The sequence below is a fragment of the Podospora bellae-mahoneyi genome, chromosome 3 (assembly GCF_035222275.1).
Source record: "Podospora bellae-mahoneyi strain CBS 112042 chromosome 3, whole genome shotgun sequence".
Lineage (NCBI taxonomy): Eukaryota > Fungi > Ascomycota > Sordariomycetes > Sordariales > Podosporaceae > Podospora > Podospora bellae-mahoneyi.
In genome coordinates this window covers 1,489,011-1,505,849 of record NC_085882.1, presented here as the reverse complement: position 1 = coordinate 1,505,849, position 16,839 = coordinate 1,489,011, and the positions used below count along the sequence as shown (strand labels likewise).

General features: G+C 54.5%; 5 protein-coding genes across 5 annotated transcripts; 3 read left to right on the top strand and 2 right to left on the bottom strand.

Moving 5' to 3' along the window:
• Window positions 1–101: 101 nt before the first annotated feature.
• GYP8 (GTPase-activating protein gyp8) lies at window positions 102–2,456 on the top strand (the record flags this gene model as incomplete). Its single annotated transcript, XM_062877580.1, has 2 exons — window positions 102–1,337; window positions 1,396–2,456. The coding sequence occupies exons 1-2, from the start codon at window positions 1,106–1,108 to the stop codon at window positions 2,454–2,456; spliced, it is 1,293 nt and encodes a 430-aa protein (XP_062733364.1). The 5' UTR covers window positions 102–1,105.
• Window positions 2,457–2,951: 495 nt separating this feature from the next.
• alp4 (gamma tubulin complex Spc97/GCP2 subunit Alp4) lies at window positions 2,952–7,505 on the bottom strand (the record flags this gene model as incomplete). The annotated part of the gene is made up of 3 exons (XM_062877579.1): window positions 5,717–7,505; window positions 3,514–5,600; window positions 2,952–3,434 (listed from the first exon to the last, which is right to left on the bottom strand). Exons 1-3 carry the CDS (start codon window positions 6,300–6,302, stop codon window positions 2,952–2,954), a joined length of 3,156 nt encoding a protein of 1,051 aa, XP_062733363.1. The 5' UTR covers window positions 6,303–7,505.
• PUP2 (proteasome component pup2) lies at window positions 6,555–7,559 on the top strand (the record flags this gene model as incomplete). The annotated part of the gene is made up of 4 exons (XM_062877578.1): window positions 6,555–6,579; window positions 6,664–6,676; window positions 6,800–7,325; window positions 7,386–7,559. The coding sequence occupies 4 exons, from the start codon at window positions 6,555–6,557 to the stop codon at window positions 7,557–7,559; spliced, it is 738 nt and encodes a 245-aa protein (XP_062733362.1).
• Window positions 7,560–7,970: 411 nt separating this feature from the next.
• Window positions 7,971–14,893, bottom strand: QC761_304320 (uncharacterized protein; the record flags this gene model as incomplete). The annotated part of the gene is made up of 8 exons (XM_062877577.1): window positions 12,454–14,893; window positions 11,928–12,341; window positions 10,734–11,837; window positions 10,200–10,657; window positions 10,036–10,130; window positions 9,907–9,969; window positions 9,004–9,841; window positions 7,971–8,366 (listed from the first exon to the last, which is right to left on the bottom strand). Exons 2-8 carry the CDS (start codon window positions 12,079–12,081, stop codon window positions 7,971–7,973), a joined length of 3,108 nt encoding a protein of 1,035 aa, XP_062733361.1. The 5' UTR covers window positions 12,082–12,341; window positions 12,454–14,893.
• Window positions 14,894–15,060: 167 nt separating this feature from the next.
• RRP8 (25S rRNA (adenine645-N1)-methyltransferase) lies at window positions 15,061–16,830 on the top strand (the record flags this gene model as incomplete). Its single annotated transcript, XM_062877576.1, is given in 2 exon segments — window positions 15,061–15,499; window positions 15,515–16,830. 2 exon segments carry the CDS (start codon window positions 15,061–15,063, stop codon window positions 16,828–16,830), a joined length of 1,755 nt encoding a protein of 584 aa, XP_062733360.1.
• Window positions 16,831–16,839: the final 9 nt, after the last annotated feature.

The following is a 16,839-nucleotide window of genomic DNA, read 5'->3' as shown; positions in this document are numbered from 1 at the left end:
GCATCTCTCTTTTTTTTTCTTTTTCTTTTTTTTCTTTTTTTCTTTTTCTTTTTTTCTTTTTTTTTTTTTTTTTTTTTTTTTTTCCTTTTTTTTTTGAGAATAGCAAAGTTACCTTACTCGAGGAGGAATGAGGACTCCTCCCTCCCGCCTTGCCTTAAGGTACCTTTGCTCTAGCGAAGCGATCAGATTCCTACCTGCTAGTCTATGTACATGGCCATCTCCAGCACCGTCTGCATTGGCTTCTTCTAGGCCCTGCAATGCTTTGCTTTTTTACAAAGCACAGTAAACTATTGTCTTCGGAAATGTATCCCACAAACGTGATTCGTCACCTTCTGGTCTTGTTTCGAGTCCAAGTGAGTTGGCGGATACAATGGGCGTCTATGTCTCATCCAGCCCCGTATCGTGCCAACCAAGAGCAGATGTCACCCATACCAATTGACATATCACTTTCCATCGAGGGCCTCCAGCTCATTTGGGACACCGACATTCCTTGGCACTGGAAGCCCTCTCGCGGCAATGATGATCCGAGTAGAGCTTCTCCAAGTTGCCTATTCTCATGAGGTTATCATTCAGAGTCGTCCCGTCTGGGGCATCGCTAACATGTACAGTGGGGGTCACACTCATACAGCGCGGGGCAGACGTCGATTTTAGGTCCGATCCCTCTTACGTCACCGCGGACGAATCCCCATCTCCAGCGCTAAAATGGCCCTGGCATGAAAAAGCACGGGGCATATTGCTGGCCTTCTCCAGCACCCCCTGTCCATGTATCTCCAGCGCTAGCACACGACAGACACCCCCTTCACTCACACACACTCGCAAGCTGCGAGATACGAAGCTTCAAACTGGACCGGACAGATGGTGAGACGCTTGTCTATAAGTCAAACCTACGGCAAGGGCTCGGTCATTTCTACCAGCCTCATCCCTCAACTCGGACTTGGTGCCGCCGTTCATCCCTGATTGGGCACTCTCTCCACGTCTAGTCCAGACTTGCCTAACCCATCATCGCAATATCAAACAAACCCCACGCCCCGGATCCGAAACTTCACTCATCCGCTAACACCGGCAAGCTGTGCATGAGCTCAGAGAAAGGGTTAAAAGAGAGAAAATGGATATGATGCTAGGCCCCGAGCCTGAAACCAACACGGCCGACTTTGACGAAAAGCCCATCAAAATGGAGGACCCCATCGACGAGAAACCCCCCGATCCCAAAGACGAAGCCGCCGAGCAAAAGAAAAAAGAAATCCTAAGAGCATGCAAGACAAGGGACTTTGCCGCCCTCAGAACCCTTGCCGCCTCACCAGGAGGATTTCTAACAGACACCATCCGCCAACAAGCGTGTAAGTGACCCCGCTACCCGATGCCTTAGCATCATGTTCTTAACGTTCACTTTCCTAGGGCCATTACTGCTGGGCATCCCACCACCATCAGACACCAAACCAGAAGAAGAAGAAGAAGAAAAAGAAGACTGGAAATCCCTCCCCCCTCACAAAGACGAATCTCAGGTCCAGCTCGACGTCAACAGAGCCTTTGTCTACTACCCCAACGACCAAAACGACACCCAGCTCTCCCACAGCAAAACCCTCCTCTCCACCCTCATCATCCGCACCCTCCGCCACCACCCGTACCTATCCTACTTTCAAGGCTACCACGACATATGCCAAGTCTTGCTGTTGACCCTCCCCCCGGCCCTCCAACCAGCCGCCCTGGCCCACTTGTCACTTTTGCGCATCAGGGATTTTATGCTACCGAACCTCCACCCTGCCATAGCGCAACTGCGACTCCTCCCGGATATCCTGAGATCGTCCGACCCCGAACTATGGCAACATCTGTCATCGACAGAACCTTTTTTTGCGCTGTCGGGGACGTTGACGATGTACGCGCATGACATTACTAGTCTGGGGGAGATCACCAGGCTGTTTGATGTGTTGCTGGCGAGGGATCCGGTTTTCTCATTGTATTTGTTTGCGGCTATTGTTCGCTCCCGCAGAGGGGAACTGCTTGATATACCGGAGGATGAACCGGAGATGTTGCATTCGGTGCTGTCGAAGCTGCCGCAGCCGTTGGATTTGGAGGGGTTGATATCTCAGGCGGTGGAGCTGGAACGAGAATACCCGCCGGAGGGGTTGAGGGGTTGGGGGAGGGGGATTAGTAGGTGGTCGGTTCTGAAGACGGGGAGGGGGGAGGGGATTTATAGGCAGGGGTTGGAGGAGGGGAGGGAGGCGTTTGAGAAGCAGGTTAGGGAGCTCGAGTGGAGGGAGAGGGTGGCAAGGGTCGGGGAGGTGGTGAGGAGGAATAGGGGGGTGGTGAGGGGGATTGGGTTTGCGGTTTTGGTTGCTGTGGTGGGGGTGGTGGTGAGGAGGTTTGTACATCATCAGTCGGGGTATGGGGGGCATGGGGAGAGGGGGGGGATGTTGGAGTATGTGATGGGACTGGTGGGGAGGGGGTGGGTGAGGTAGGGGTTTACTCATAGGCGTTTTTGGGTGACAATGGGTAAGATAAAATGGGGGATTGACAGAGCAAATGTGTCAGGACTAGTTCGGAAAAGAAAGGAATAGAAAAAGCCGAACAGATATGTGGAGGGCTACAAGAATTGAGATGGGACGGCTGGGGGCACCAATAAAAACAAAAGTTGATAACATAGTGAAAGGGGGGGAAAAAGCCGGCTCGATATAATCTCAATATGTGATCTCACAAACCACCCAGCACACCACGACAAGTTGTTCAATGACCTCATATTCATAACTTCCCTTTCCCGTTCAATACACCAAATGTGTCAATACCGGACTATGACAATTCCAAAATTTGCCGCTACCCTTTTACAAACATGCTTATAACATTTCAATTCCAAACCCCTCCTGCTGTGTCCCACCACCCACACTCTTTCATTCAGCCTTCATTCTCACATACACACAGAAAGAAGAAACAAGGAAGGTAGGTAAGGTAGGTAGGTTTTATACACCCCCCATCCTCACATCCCCCCCTTCCATCCCACCACCACCATTCTGCACCCCCACCCCATCCACCTGACCCTGCCCATACTCCCCCCGTCCGGTATAGCCGCTCCCCGCATTGGCCGTGCTCAACCTCGCGCACAAACTCAAAAGCACCACCGTCTCAGTAGCCGCGTAGTGGTTCAGCGCGTCCAGCAAAATCTGCAGGTGCTTGCTGAAATTGTCCTCCCATTTCCTGATCAAGTCAAACAAGCTCGCCATCTTGTCCTCTCCTTGCTGCTGCTGCTGCTGCTGACCCTCCATGAAGGAGGCATCGGTAGGTTTTTGGGAGCGGACAGACTGGAAAACCCGCCACTGCTCCTCCGACATGTTGGGCGGTCTGTGATGTCCCGAGAGGTCGGGGTCCGTCTTTTCCAGCTCGCGGGATAGCCAGTTTGTGTAGGTTGCAAAGATGGTGCAGGTTTGGGTTAGTTTGGAGTGGATCTAAGCGCCACCGCACACAAGTCAGCGTAATGAAAACAATCGAGGTACACAAAGTTCACAAAGGAGGGTTTTTACTTACACGCAAGAGTTTGGAGTTCGTCAGCATACACTCCTTCAGACACGTATCCAAGAAATCGACATGATCCTGCATCAGCTCATCCACTGTCCTCGTCAACCCCGGGCGGATATGTGTCGACTTTAGTGGGTAGTGGTGGAGGTTTGGGGATGTGGTTGGTGTTGGGAGTGTTGTGCCGTTTTGCTCCCCAGCTCCCGCTTGCTGCTGCTGCTCCTGCTGAGGCGGCTTCTCCCTCTCCCTCACCCTCGCCATCAAAGCCTGCCAGTTCGGCTCAATGACCTCGGCCGTACAGAAATACAACAGCTGTTGCACAAACACCAACATCCTCGCTCGTAACGTCCACACCCTCCTCTTCCAAATCTCCAACACCCTCGACGACGACCGATGACACCACACAAACCCGCTCGTGTGCGTCTGCCACGTCGTCGACAACTGCGACTCCAGATATCGCAACGACAGCAGATACCTGAAAAGAGCCTGATACCGCCACACCGTTTTCCTGCTCACCACCAATGACACAGGAAACGGCACCGAATAATCAATCTGCAACGACGTAAACCCATTCGCCGCCTTGTCGCTCTCCACCGGTTGGTTGCTCGTCAGAGGCTGCAGCGCCTCCCCCTGCTCTATCCCCGTGATATTCACCACCCGATGAAGGCTCTTGGTCAGGTTGATCTCGTTCATCTCCACCTTGACATCCTCCTTGAACGGATCAAGCGCAACAATGCTCCCCGGCTGCCTCAGCACCAGATCCAACAGCGACTGCAACTTCCCCGTGTTCACCGACTTGACCGGCTTCCTCAGCTCACTAGCCCCGAGCTCGAGAAAGTAAGAAAAGTAATCCGACGGATCCAGAAAGAAGTAATGCTTCAGCGACCGCAACCGTGCCGGCAGCTGATGCGTCGTCAACAGCAACTGCATCAGCGACTCATTCGCATGCGCATAGGCATTGTTGACATTGTCCAGAAACCGATTGTCGTCAAAGGAAGTCGGCACGTGCTTAACCTGCAGGCTGACATCGACGCCGCCGCATTCCCTGACTACATTCAGATATTTCCCCGCAAGCAACACCTTGTCCTTGACCCCCTCCAGCTGCGGCGGCACATCGTGGTCTCGGATCGTGTACCTCCTCTCCCAATACTCATCAGTATAATCCTGCTCCAGCCTCTCCCTCCTGATACTCCTCTGCTCCTTGATCAAAAACTCCGAATGCGGGTCATTAATCCCCCCATGGTGCAGCCACTCGTTCAGCATAGCCATGTACGGCTTGCTCGCATCCCTCAGCAGCGTCGTCAACAACGCCCTGGCCGCCGGATCACCAGACATAGACTCCAACCTCTTGGTGATCAACCCCAGCACCACCCCTCCCTTGGTAATCTTCTTGCCGGTCATGTTCCCCGGCACCAGCTCCCCCCCTTCTCGTAGCTGCTCCAAAATATGATCATAATCATCTCCGCCGTCACTACTCTCATCCGACTCATCATCCAGCAGCGCATTCCTCTTCAATAGCTCATGCGCCAGCCCATAAACCTGATGCATCATATGGCTCGTGGGCAGCACATGAATATTCAACACATGCAACGTGAACGAGTCATCCGTCAAGAACTGCGTCTCCAACTGCGCAACCATGACCAAATACTCCTGCAGCAGCTTCCGTATTGACGCGCAAAGGGCGTGGTTGACGGAGCCGAATTCTTCGCGGGATTGTACGTCGACAAACGTCTCAAGAGCGGTGTAATGAGCAGCCATGCGCAGCATGGACTGGGTGAGGTCTTGCAAGGAGGGGTCGAGGCCGGGGAGGATGCGCCATGTTGGACCGGACAGCCTGTCTCGTTCCTCATTGGGATTGTAGCCTTTGCCGAAACGGATGTATTGGCCTTCGTAGCCCATAAAGACGAATAGGAGGTCCTCGATGATGACCGCCTCTTGGGCTTCGAGGGAGAGGTCATGGAAGGGTTTCGGTTGGAGGGTCTGGGGGGCGGTGGAGGCGAGGGGTGGAATTGATATGCGGGATGCTAAGGGGGCTGTTGTGTGCGGGAGGAGGGTCGCTTCTGGTTCCCATGGGGGGCGGGTTTTTCTTTTTTTCTTTTGGTCAGCATGATGTTCATGATGAGAAGGGTGGTGTAGTAGGTTTTTCTTTGGGGGTTCTTTCCCATCAGGTAGAACAAGTACCAGAGGGCGGGGTTGTAAAAGCAAACATACAGACCTTGGAGTGGCGCATCCTGTCGCATATCCCGAGACCTTGGTTCAGCAGCACGCTGCTTTGCTCCCTCGCGGCGATCGGGGCTCCTCGTCCGTGTCATCAGCGTCTCCCGCGTCGTCACCTGCACCTTTTCGGTGCGGCGCTCCTCGACATGTCTGCTCGTGGGGCGGGGGTTGACCGAGGTGGACCGTTTCCTCGACTCGGCATTGCTGTGCTGGTGTTGGCTGTGGCTCTGGGAAAAGCTCACTTGGTCTGGTCTGCTTCTCTTGTCTTGGAATGTCGGCGGCCTGGTGGTGCCCGACGACATTGTGTTCGTCCTCCTCTTACGGCTGCCGGTGCCGGCATTGGGCTGCTGGGCAGTGATGATCACAAAATGATGTTGAACAACAACCTCTGGGCGGCAGATATGTGGTGATAAGATAGTGATTACCTCTGCCCTGCCAATGCCAAGTCGCGGGAGCTTTCCAGCCCCCAAAACGCGACAATGGACATAGATGGATTCACGCGCCGGCTCTTTGCTGTCCCGAATCGGGACTAGCGCGGGTTTACAGCGGCAGGGCAAGGCTGGGGTCAAGGTACCTGGGTACATTTACAGGGGGCCTTCCTTCGTCTACAGTTGGTCGCCTGGCTGCCAGCGGGTGGAGAGCTTCGTAGACCTCCGTGCCTGGAGGGAGCTCACTGCCATTACAGCTTCCCCTCCACTACAGACGGGAGTATCTCACTTTCCAACAACCAGCGACGACATTAACTACGATATTTTCGGCTTGAGCTGTTTTTTTGACTCTTTCCCTCCAACACCCACCGGTCACTTAATCACAACCAACCCCACAACACCGCCAAGATGTTTATGGCAAGATCAGAATACGGTACGTCCCCCTCCATCAGCTCGATCCATGCCACTTAGCAGAGTCGCATACCTCAAATCACATATAGCTAACATGTCTTTACAGATCGGGGTATCAAGTAAGCCTCTTTTCTGTCCCATTCCCTTCTCTCTCACCGATCTCTCCAACTTCAAAGTCCCCGCCATACCAGTCCAACCCATCACCAATCCAGCTAACCAACCAACCCCCCCTCTCCCAAAAGCACCTTCTCCCCCGAAGGCCGCCTCTTCCAAGTAGAATACTCCCTCGAAGCAATCAAACTCGGCTCAACCGCCATCGGCATCTCCACCTCCACCGGCGTCATCCTCGGCGTCGAAAAGCGCGTCACCTCCTCCCTCCTCGAGACCTCCTCCGTCGAGAAGATCGTCGAGATCGACCGCCACATCGGCTGCGCAATGTCGGGCCTCCAAGCCGACGCCCGCTCCATGGTCGAGCACGCCCGCGTAGAGTGCCAGTCCCACGCCTTCAACTACAACGAGAACCTCCGTGTCGAGTCCTGCACCCAGGCCATTTGTGATCTTGCCCTCCGCTTCGGTGAGAGCGCCGATGGAGAGGAGAGCATCATGTCCAGACCGTTTGGTGTGGCGTTGTTGATTGCGGGCTATGACGAGGACGGGCCGAGCTTGTATCATGCCGAGCCGAGCGGGACGTTTTACAGGTATGATGCCAAGGCTATTGGGAGTGGGAGTGAGGGGGCGCAGGCGGAGTTGCAGAATGAGTATCACAAGGTTTGCTTTCCTTGACAACATACATACAAGGATAGAGAGGGTGCTGACGGGAAAATCCAGTCGTTGACCATCCAGGATGCGGAGACTCTGGTTCTCAAGACGTTGAAGCAGGTCATGGAGGAGAAACTCGACTCCAAGAATGTCCAGCTTGCTAGCGTCACCAAGGAGCGCGGGTTCAGAATATACACGGATGAGGAGATGGCTGCGGTGGTGGAGAGGCTTCCTGCGAACTAGGCGGCCGCGGGTGGGGCTGCTCCTCCTTCTGCTTTTGCTGGGGGTGGTGTGGATATGGAGGTTGAGATTAGGGGGTTGTGAGCCGGGAGATAGAGATGGTGAACTGTTCTTGATCTCTTCCAGCTGAGCATGTTTCGAGAATAGAGCTGGGTTTTTTGCTGGTGAACTAAGGGTAAATGGAACGAAATGGAGAAAGCTGTATCATGTGAAACTCTTGCTCTTCCTGTATCTGTCTGGTAGGTACTATCTGCTTTGTTGTACAAGATATTTTGACCTATAAGTGATGTATATATCCCTGTTTTTTTGTCTTCCGGGCACCCCTTCTGAGAATCAACACCGAAACACCATCGTAAACCAAACAACCGCAGATCAAGCAAACTTCCCTTTTCAATGGTATCTTGCAACCCCCTTTTACCCCCCCTCTAGTTCCCCCCCCCTCCTCCTCTTCTCATCCTCCTCCTCAACAATTACCAGTTCATCCAAATCCCGCTCCACGCTCAGCAGCCCAAGCGCGTAGTGAGCTTGTTCTGTTTTTGCCAGGACGAGTTTCCCGTCTGGGGCTTCTTCCGAGGCTTCAATCTCGCGGATCCGGCGGTCGATGCGCCGGGGACGGTTCCAGATGTTGTCTGGGAATAGGGGGCCGAGCTCGGGGGGTGAGTGGTAGGGTGGGCCGCGGCCTAGGGAGGCGGCTTTGTTCCAGCCGGACTCGCAGCCGTCGACGATTTGGCGAGCGGATTGCCAGCCTGTTAGCCGGGCTATGTCGCGGAGGCGGCGGATGGTGAAGTGGCGTTGGGGGAGGGATTGGAACTGGGGATGTTAGCGAGATTTATCTACAAAGTTGATGAGGGATGTGTTGGCGATGAGGGAACCAAGGGGGGTGGAGGTTGGGGGGGTGGTGAAGACGATGATGATGATAATGATGATGATGATGATGATGATGATGGCGATGATGACAACACGAGAGAAGAGATTGACGTCTACAATGTACATGACGACGGTGAGGCTCGCGAGGAGGGACAACAATGCCTAATCATGTACATAGCGACGGCAACCTCAGAAGACAAAACAAAACAAAAAAGGAATCTAGTAGTGTACATGATGACGAAGAGAAACAAAACACAAGAAAAAACTCTATCGTGTACATAGTAATACAACACTCTTCAAAAAAAAAAAAAAAAAAGAAAAAGAAAAGAAAAAGAAAAGAAAAAAGATTGGACAAGGAAATTTTAATCACATCCACCAACAAAAAAGGGGATCGTCATAATACGTCTGGAAGAACCCATATCATCATCATCACAGCCATCATCATCATCATCATCAACATCATCATCACAGCATCAAAAAAACAAAAAAGAGGTCATCCCACCGAACTACTCGGCGACCCCAACCCCCCACCACCCCCCAGTAACAACAGCGGAAAAGGACAAACAGGAAACCCCCTTACCTGCACCCCCGCCACAAACAAGCAAAAACAGCTCTCTATAAACGCCGCACCCACCAGCGTGCTCACAGCACTAACATGCGTGGTATCCTCATGCAACCCCGCCGCGATCCTCGCAATCTCATTAGCCCACCTCCCCGTCTGCTGCGCCGCCATGCCGGCGGCATATATCGCAATCGGGGGCATCGACGGGTGGCTTCTGTGCAAAATAATCAGCCCCATGTAGTAATTCATCCATATCCCCGCGATGCTGTAAGTCCTGTAGATCAAAGCCGGGCCAAAGGGGGTCATGTCTGGAGGCGCAAATTCAGGACCCATGGGCTCAAAGTCGGGGCCGAGCTTGGAGCGGAACAGCTCAAAGGCGGCGCGGATGGATTCCCATTCTTGGAGGGCTTTGGCGGTCGAGGTGGAGAAGTCTTCTGGTTCTTCCGCGGAGGAAGAAGAGTCATGGGGAGGGGTGGACTCCCGGGGTGGAGAGAAGCCTTTGGGGATGTCGAAGGTGCCCGAGGAGGGCATTAGGCCGGTGAAGGGGGGTGGAGATGCACCTCTTCCCTGGCCGGGTCCCGGGGGGCCACCGGGGAAAGTTCCGGGCGGGCCACCCGGGAAGCCTCCAGGGGGGCCGGCACCAGGAGGACCACCGCCGGGGAATCTTCCTGGGGGGCCACCCTCAAAACCGCCAGGAGGAACACCCGGGGGACCACTACCAGGAGGACCGCCAGGACCACCTGGAGCCCCGGGCTGCGGCCCATACTTCCTCGCCTTCCTCTTTCTTGTCAAATCCTTCGACGCAAAACTCGCCAACCGTCCCAACAACAACATCAAATGGTCAAAAGTCCCATAACTACCCAACTCAAGTCAGCCTTCTACCACCATCTCAACCCAAACACCACCCCCCTCAAAACTTACATCGAATCAATCTTCCCAAACGGCCCCCTAGGAATACACTGCGTCCACGCTTCATAATTCATGCTGTTCCCCCAACGTCGTCAGTCCATCATCCCTTCATCCCTAACCCAAGAAAAAAAAAACACTTACAAAGGCCTCGTCCCCCCCAGAAAACTCTGATAAATATCCATCTTGCAATACCACCAATACAAATCCCTAATCTGCTCATACTTTTCAACATCCCTCTCCGTCAACCTCCTCACCCTCTCCTCCCCCCCAACAACAACATACCCCTCCCCCCCGCCATAATCAACCTTCAACCCCGTCAGACTCTCAATAAACTCCGTGTCCGGCTCCGGCCAGTCATCCTTTTGCTCATGATGACACGAGTCGAAACAAAGCTCATCACAATGATGATTACGCCTCGCTTGTTCCCGCTGTCTCCGCTTCAGAGTGAGAATATCACGCGTCATTTGCCGTAGGGGAAGCTCCTTCAGGATCGCGCGAGCGCCCCACATGTGTTTACACCATTTATCATGATCCGAGTTCCACACCTCGTAGAAGCCAAGCAGCAAAGTAGCTGCCAGAGTGGCTGGTTGGATCCGTCGAGTAGGGCTTTGGTAGTTCTTGGCGATACGTCGGAGACTCAAGTGGTAGTGCTTCATCGCTGCTGTTGGGGGGTGGCCCTGGAGCTTGGCCATTTGCAGACTACCCAGTGCGAGCATCGCCTGCATGAGGGCTGGGTGGTTGAATGCCATGATGGGGAAAGTATCTGGTGATGGAGATATTAGCAAGGGGTGTCCGGTTGGCAGGCAGAGATGGGCGAAAACAGTCGTGGTAAAACTAACAGGTCCAGATGTGTTGCCGCTCCTTGGCGACGGGCTGTCCTTGGAACATGGGGGTGGGGTCAAAGGGGTGGCGCTCGTAGAGAGACATGCTTTGGCCTGTGACGTTGACAAAGTACCAGAAGATGGCGGCGGTTTGGGAGTCGTTGAGGGGTGAGTTGGCTGAGGACGGCATGTACGTGTCGAGGACGTTGGTGGCATTGTGACCGGCAAAAGATCGGATGTGAACGCCGTAGGCATCACCGTCGGTGTCGAGACGCCGAGCCACGAGGATACCGAGATCGTTGGACTCGAGATGGCTGCTGTGCGGGTCTATCGGCCCTTGTTCATCGTCTGATGCCATCATGGAAGCTTCATCGTCAGACTGCCAGTATCCTTCTTCCACAGACACAGTGCCGCTGAGTGCCGCTGCCGTATCTGGCGAAGCCAACTGTTGTGTCTCAACACTCTGCCGGATCTCTTGGCCATGGCCATGGCCATGTCCATAGCCCTGGTCATGGGGATGGGGTTGAGGATGAGAATATTGACCATGGTGACCATGAATGGGGGAGACATGTCCAAGAGCGCTAACCGGCTGTTGAGTCTGAGCTCCATAATAGTCCGAGAAGGGCAACCCGTCCCCAGGTGAAGGATACTGGTCGGGATACTGAGCAGTACTGGGAGTCAAGAGCGGCGGGCTGGGCAAGTGATGCTGTGGCTCGAGGTGCTGCGGGCTAGGCAAGTGATGTTGTTGTGGGTCGATGTGCTGCGGGCTAAAGAGGGATGGCCCAGCGATAGAATGGTTGGAAGGTCCCGCAAAGCCCTGAGAGTAAGGGTGCGTCCCGGTACCAGAAAAATCAACGGATAGCGGCTTGGGAGCAATAGCGGCAAGTGGTCCTTGTGACGAGGCAGCCTTGGTTTGTGCTTCCGAGAGCTGAGCGTTCAGAAGGGCCTCCTGGGCCTGCTGATGGTACACAGGATGTCCCCAAAGGTGGCCAGAAGGAAACGGCCCCATAGACTCCTTGAAGACAATGCGCTGGTTGTATCCCTCACATTGTCTCTTGGACTTGAGGCAGTTCCCGCAGGTGGGCTTGCCCTCGTCGCATTTGATTCGCCGTCTGCGGCAAGCTAAAAAGGGGAGTCAGCGGGAGCCCTGCACAGGATTTGAAGAGTGAGGCCCGCCTCATCAGTGCACCCAAGCTCATGGTAAACACTTACTGAGGCACCCAGTCTTGGTTCTCTTTCTGACTGTTGTCTTTTTCGGCAGCTGGTTTCCCTTGCCATTGGGCGGCTCAGAGGGATCATTGCCAGAGGGAGGCTCGGGCGAAGGAGCAGACTTTGGGGCTTGTGCCTCCAGGGTGTCGACGTCCATGATGGTTGGTGTAAGTCAAAAAAAGGGGGTAAATGTGTAGAGTATGCAGAAAGAAAAACGGCGAGTGAAGAGCTTTACAGGGAAAGCGGTGTGACGGATATGTGCTAGTGAAAACTCAGCGCGTTCACATGATAAACTCGAGGCTGTCTAGCGAATATATCATGAGTTTGTAGTCCCTTGATCTGACCAAGACAAGAGGGCAACGGGGGGCGGGAGACGGGTAATAAATCTCCGCCGCGGTGCCCAGATACTCACACAAACTATGTAGGTACGGTCAGTATGTAGGGTGGAATGGGGCGGATCAGATGCCGTAGGTGATGCACCTCACCGGAACGGACTGAGACAAGCTGGTGTAACGAGATTGTGAATTACCCTGGGAGAAGGTCGCCTTGTATTGATCCCGGCGAAGCCAGAGTATGATCCGAATTGGTGCAGCTGTCTGCAGGACACAACAGGACGCGGAGAGGTTTCGCTAACTTGTTGATTAGCTGAATGGAAAAGACCAGTGCCGGCCGAAACAGCCCCAGGTACCCGTTAGGTGTAAGATGGCGTAGCCTGGCAGCCCGCCCGCGGTGAGGGTGACAAACAATAGCCGTTGAGGCTGATATCGACGAGCAGCGTTGTATGGGTAGGTGATATTCGTTTATATGTAGTGTGTAGATATCTAGGCCGTCTCTCTTTGTTGTAGTATAGTGGTAACTAGGTGGTGGACGTGGTGTGTCAGGCGGAACAAGCCGGGGGGTAGGGGGGGGGGAAGGGGGCGTGGCTTCGGCCGAGTGCTCTCACTCACTCTCTCACTTGAAGGAGAGAGACAGAGGCGTGGGCGGTATGCTATGGAGGGAGAAAGGAGAGCAGATCGAGAGGTGTGGCGCTGTATGATGGCATCACGGGCCGATGGTGCTCGAAGAGATTCTGGTGCGAGGACAGATCGGGCGCTCGCAATTCTCACTTGTTGCTTGGCGAGGGGAGAGTCGCATCACAGCAAGGGGCGGCCACCGCAAGCTGGAGAGCTGGGCAAGCATCGTGAGGTGGGGCAGCCTCAACGGGCCAAGAGATTGGCGCCACTTTCCTACAGTCCCCTAACGCCAGACCATGGGCCAGAACGGTGAAGTTGCGGGACCTACAGGTTAGCTGATGCAGCCTGTATGCGTGCTCCATGTGCAGCTGTGGCGCCTTGACAGATGATGGAGGGTGAATGTCCCCTCAAGATGCCCCCCTCCCCCCCCCGCGCGCTCCAGCTCTCAGTCTCACAAGGTCAGGTACACTTCTCTGTCAGTCCAGCTCTGGGGGACGGGAACAAGCCGTCCCGTCCATCGTCACCACGGGCGTTCTAAAAAAGTAACCCTCCCCTCCTTCGACACGTCAGGTATAATGGTATATCCCTCGGGACGAGTCTGATGCCGGCGTTGCCGCTGCTGCCGTTGTGTGGCCCGCGCTACCTGTCAGTCAGTTCACCTAGTACCGTACTATGGACCTCCAACTAAACTCGGTGGGGACGTGACAGCGTGACACGAGCGGACCAGGAACACCGCTGCAGTTTTATGACATGAAGATGGACGCTTTCGAGTTGGTCTGCAGCTCTGTGGCGTCAAGCCGTCCTACCGTTCAAGGTCAGGGTCGAGGTGGTGCCGTGTGACGCAAACTAGTGTAGGTGATAACAAGATGCAGAAACGAAACTGGTGAGTGTATGAAGAAGAGTGTGTGAACTCCTGAGTGGAGGTGGATGGGGTGATGGGATGGACCAAGCATATCCCGATAATCCCCCACTCTTGCTCCCCTCCATCAAGAGCACAAGTTCCTATCTGTCCCAACCAAACATCCCGCCTCGTTAATCTATGGAATATTCTCTGCGGCTTCCATGCCTAAATTATCATGCATCTCTTCACATGATAGGGCTTTTCAGCTCCGACTGCCGCTCTATGGATATTCAAAAAAGTAAACTGCAACATCGAACACCTCCGGGCGCCCGCTCAACGGCCGTCCATCACTAGTAAATCTTGGCGTGGTAACGGTGAGCGAGAAGCCGAAACGGTTGCCAAGTGCTCTTTGGTATCATGGCACCAAATTTTGTGGCCATCAGAAGCTGTAAAGGGCCGATACTCCCCATGAACAAGTCGCACTGCAAACCCAGACTGGCTTTCTTTGTATAGAAAAATGCTGTGTATCCCGCGGGCCGTCTGAATACTTCCGGTCTTATTCTGGTTTCAATCTGTGTCAAACACTGGATCTGCGAGATTGCTTTGGATAACCAAGACAAAAAGACATGTGAAGTTGCGTTGTGTGTGTGTGTGTGTGTGTGCGGCGAGGCCGGGGTCCTGCATAGGTAGCTTCGAACTCGAGGTACAGTAGAAAAAGTAAGCACGGAGAGATGCCGGGGAGATAGATGCACGGCAGAATGCATTGACAGCCGAGAATGCGAGGTTCTCGACGAGAATGGTCAAGATGTATGACGATCGAGAACTGACATATGCTGGATTGGATCAGGACATGGAATAACTAAGCACCACGATCAACTGATGCCCCAAGCTTCAAAAAAACGGGCCTGGGATTCTGTGAGGGGATTCTCTTCAACATCGGCCAAACCGGATGACACCTCCGTTGTTGTCGTTGCATGTCCCAAACCGGACAAAGAGTCCAGGGATCAGCTGTCATTTCGGCCGCAAGGCTGAAGAAGCACAGAGGCGGGAGGGACACAGCATATGATTGTTAATTTGGGGTGGGAAACCGAGGCATGTTCGAAGAAGAAGATGGTTGTGAAACTTCACGGGACACCTCACGGGAGCTTGGGCCGTTGATCTCCACCGCACGGTCCACTCAAGCTTTAACCCCAATGTGGGGGCTGACGGCTTGCCGATCCTGGCCCCACTAAATTTTTCTTCGTCTTTTGGACGACAGCAACAGGCGACAGACAACAGACTGCCAGCGCAACTGCGGCCAGCCACCAATCCAGTCCAACCGCCAGTTCTTTCAACTGCCATCATGTTTCCCGTCAAAGGACTGAGTATCTCGGCCGAGAAGCTCAAGATCGAGACCGAGAACGGTGCCGTTCCGGTGAATGCCGCTCCCGCCCCGGCCTCGAAACCTGCAAGGAAGCGCAAAAGACCAAACCAGCAGAATGTGACGGCCGACAACTTTGCTGATCTCTGGGACCAAGTCATCGAGCACAAGGAGGCTCCCAAGCCAGGGACCAAGCCGCGGAGCAAGCAGGAGGCAAAGCGCCAGAAGACAGACCATCAGCCCGCCCCCAAGCATACCGCCCAAGCTGAAGAGAAGAGCGAGGACAACACCCCCAAGAAGGCCAAGAAGCAGAAGCAAAAGAAGAAGTCTGTAGCCCCATCTGAGAACGCCGAGGGTGACTTCAATGGCTTCGACGACGAGGAAGACAAGACCCCAAAGCCCACACCCGCCGCCTCCCAAGACGCCGCCGCCCAAGACACCGCCACCGGCACGAAGAACAAGACAGACAAGAAGCAACAACCCCCCAAGGTCGACAACGATGTCCAAACCAGAGCCACAGCACCACCACCAAAACCAGCTGCCCCAACCCCCGCCCCAGGCCCCAAACTCACCCCCCTCCAAGCCTCCATGCGCGAAAAGCTCATCTCGGCCCGCTTCCGCCACCTAAACGAAACCCTCTACACCCGTCCCTCCAAAGAATCCTTTTCCCTCTTTTCCACCTCCCCCGAAATGTTTTCCGAATACCACGAAGGCTTCCGCCGCCAAGTCGAAGTCTGGCCCGAAAACCCAGTCGACATTTACATCTCCGACATCAAGACCCGCGCCCCCCTCCGCCAACCACCCAAATCCCACCCCGCCCTCCCAACCGCCATCCCCCTCCCGAGGGACTTTTCCACCAAAATCTGCACCATCGCCGACCTAGGCTGCGGCGACGCGAAGCTAGCCGCCACCCTCCAACCGCTCCTCAAAAAGTCGAAGCTCCAGATCCACAGCTTTGACCTCCAAACGGGGGGCAACCCCCTGGTCACCAAAGCCGACATTGCCAACCTCCCGCTTGAGCCCGGGACGGTGGACGTGGTGGTTTTTTGCCTCGCGCTGATGGGGACGAACTGGACTGATTTCATCGAGGAGGCGTATCGGATTCTTCGTTGGAAAGGGGAGCTCTGGGTGGCGGAGATTAAATCCAGGTTTTCCAGCCCTGGCGGGTCAGGGACGACGCAGCCGGCAAAGGTTGTATCACACTCCGTGGGAAACAGGAGGAAGAACAACAAGCCGAATGCTAAGCAGCTTGCTGAAGAGGAGGCGGCTGATTTGGCCGAGTTGGCGGAGCATGTCGATGGGGAGGTGCCCCCCGTTCAGAAATCGAGCAGCACGGATATTTCGGCTTTTGTGGCTGCGCTGCAGGGGAGGGGGTTTTTGCTGAATAGGGATATGGGGGAACATGCGGTTGATATGAGCAATAAGATGTTTGTTAGGATGAGCTTTGTCAAGGCTGCGCCTGCGCTGGTGGGGAAGTGCTCTGACCCCAAGGCGCTGGAACGGGAGGCGCGGTTCAAGGAGCAGAGGGAGGTGGAGAAGAAGCTGGGGCCGAATGCGAGTCGGTTGGGGAAGGATAGGGGGTTTGGGGCGTTGGGTGGATTCAAGGATAGGAAGAAGGAGAAGGAGACGAGGGCGGAGGTGGTGGAGAATAGGAAGAAGTTTGTGGGGACGGGGAGGGAGCAGAGGGAGGAGGAGGAGAGGAAGAGGAGGGAGATGGCGATTTTGAAGCCTTGTGTTTACAAGTTGAGGTAGATTCTTTTT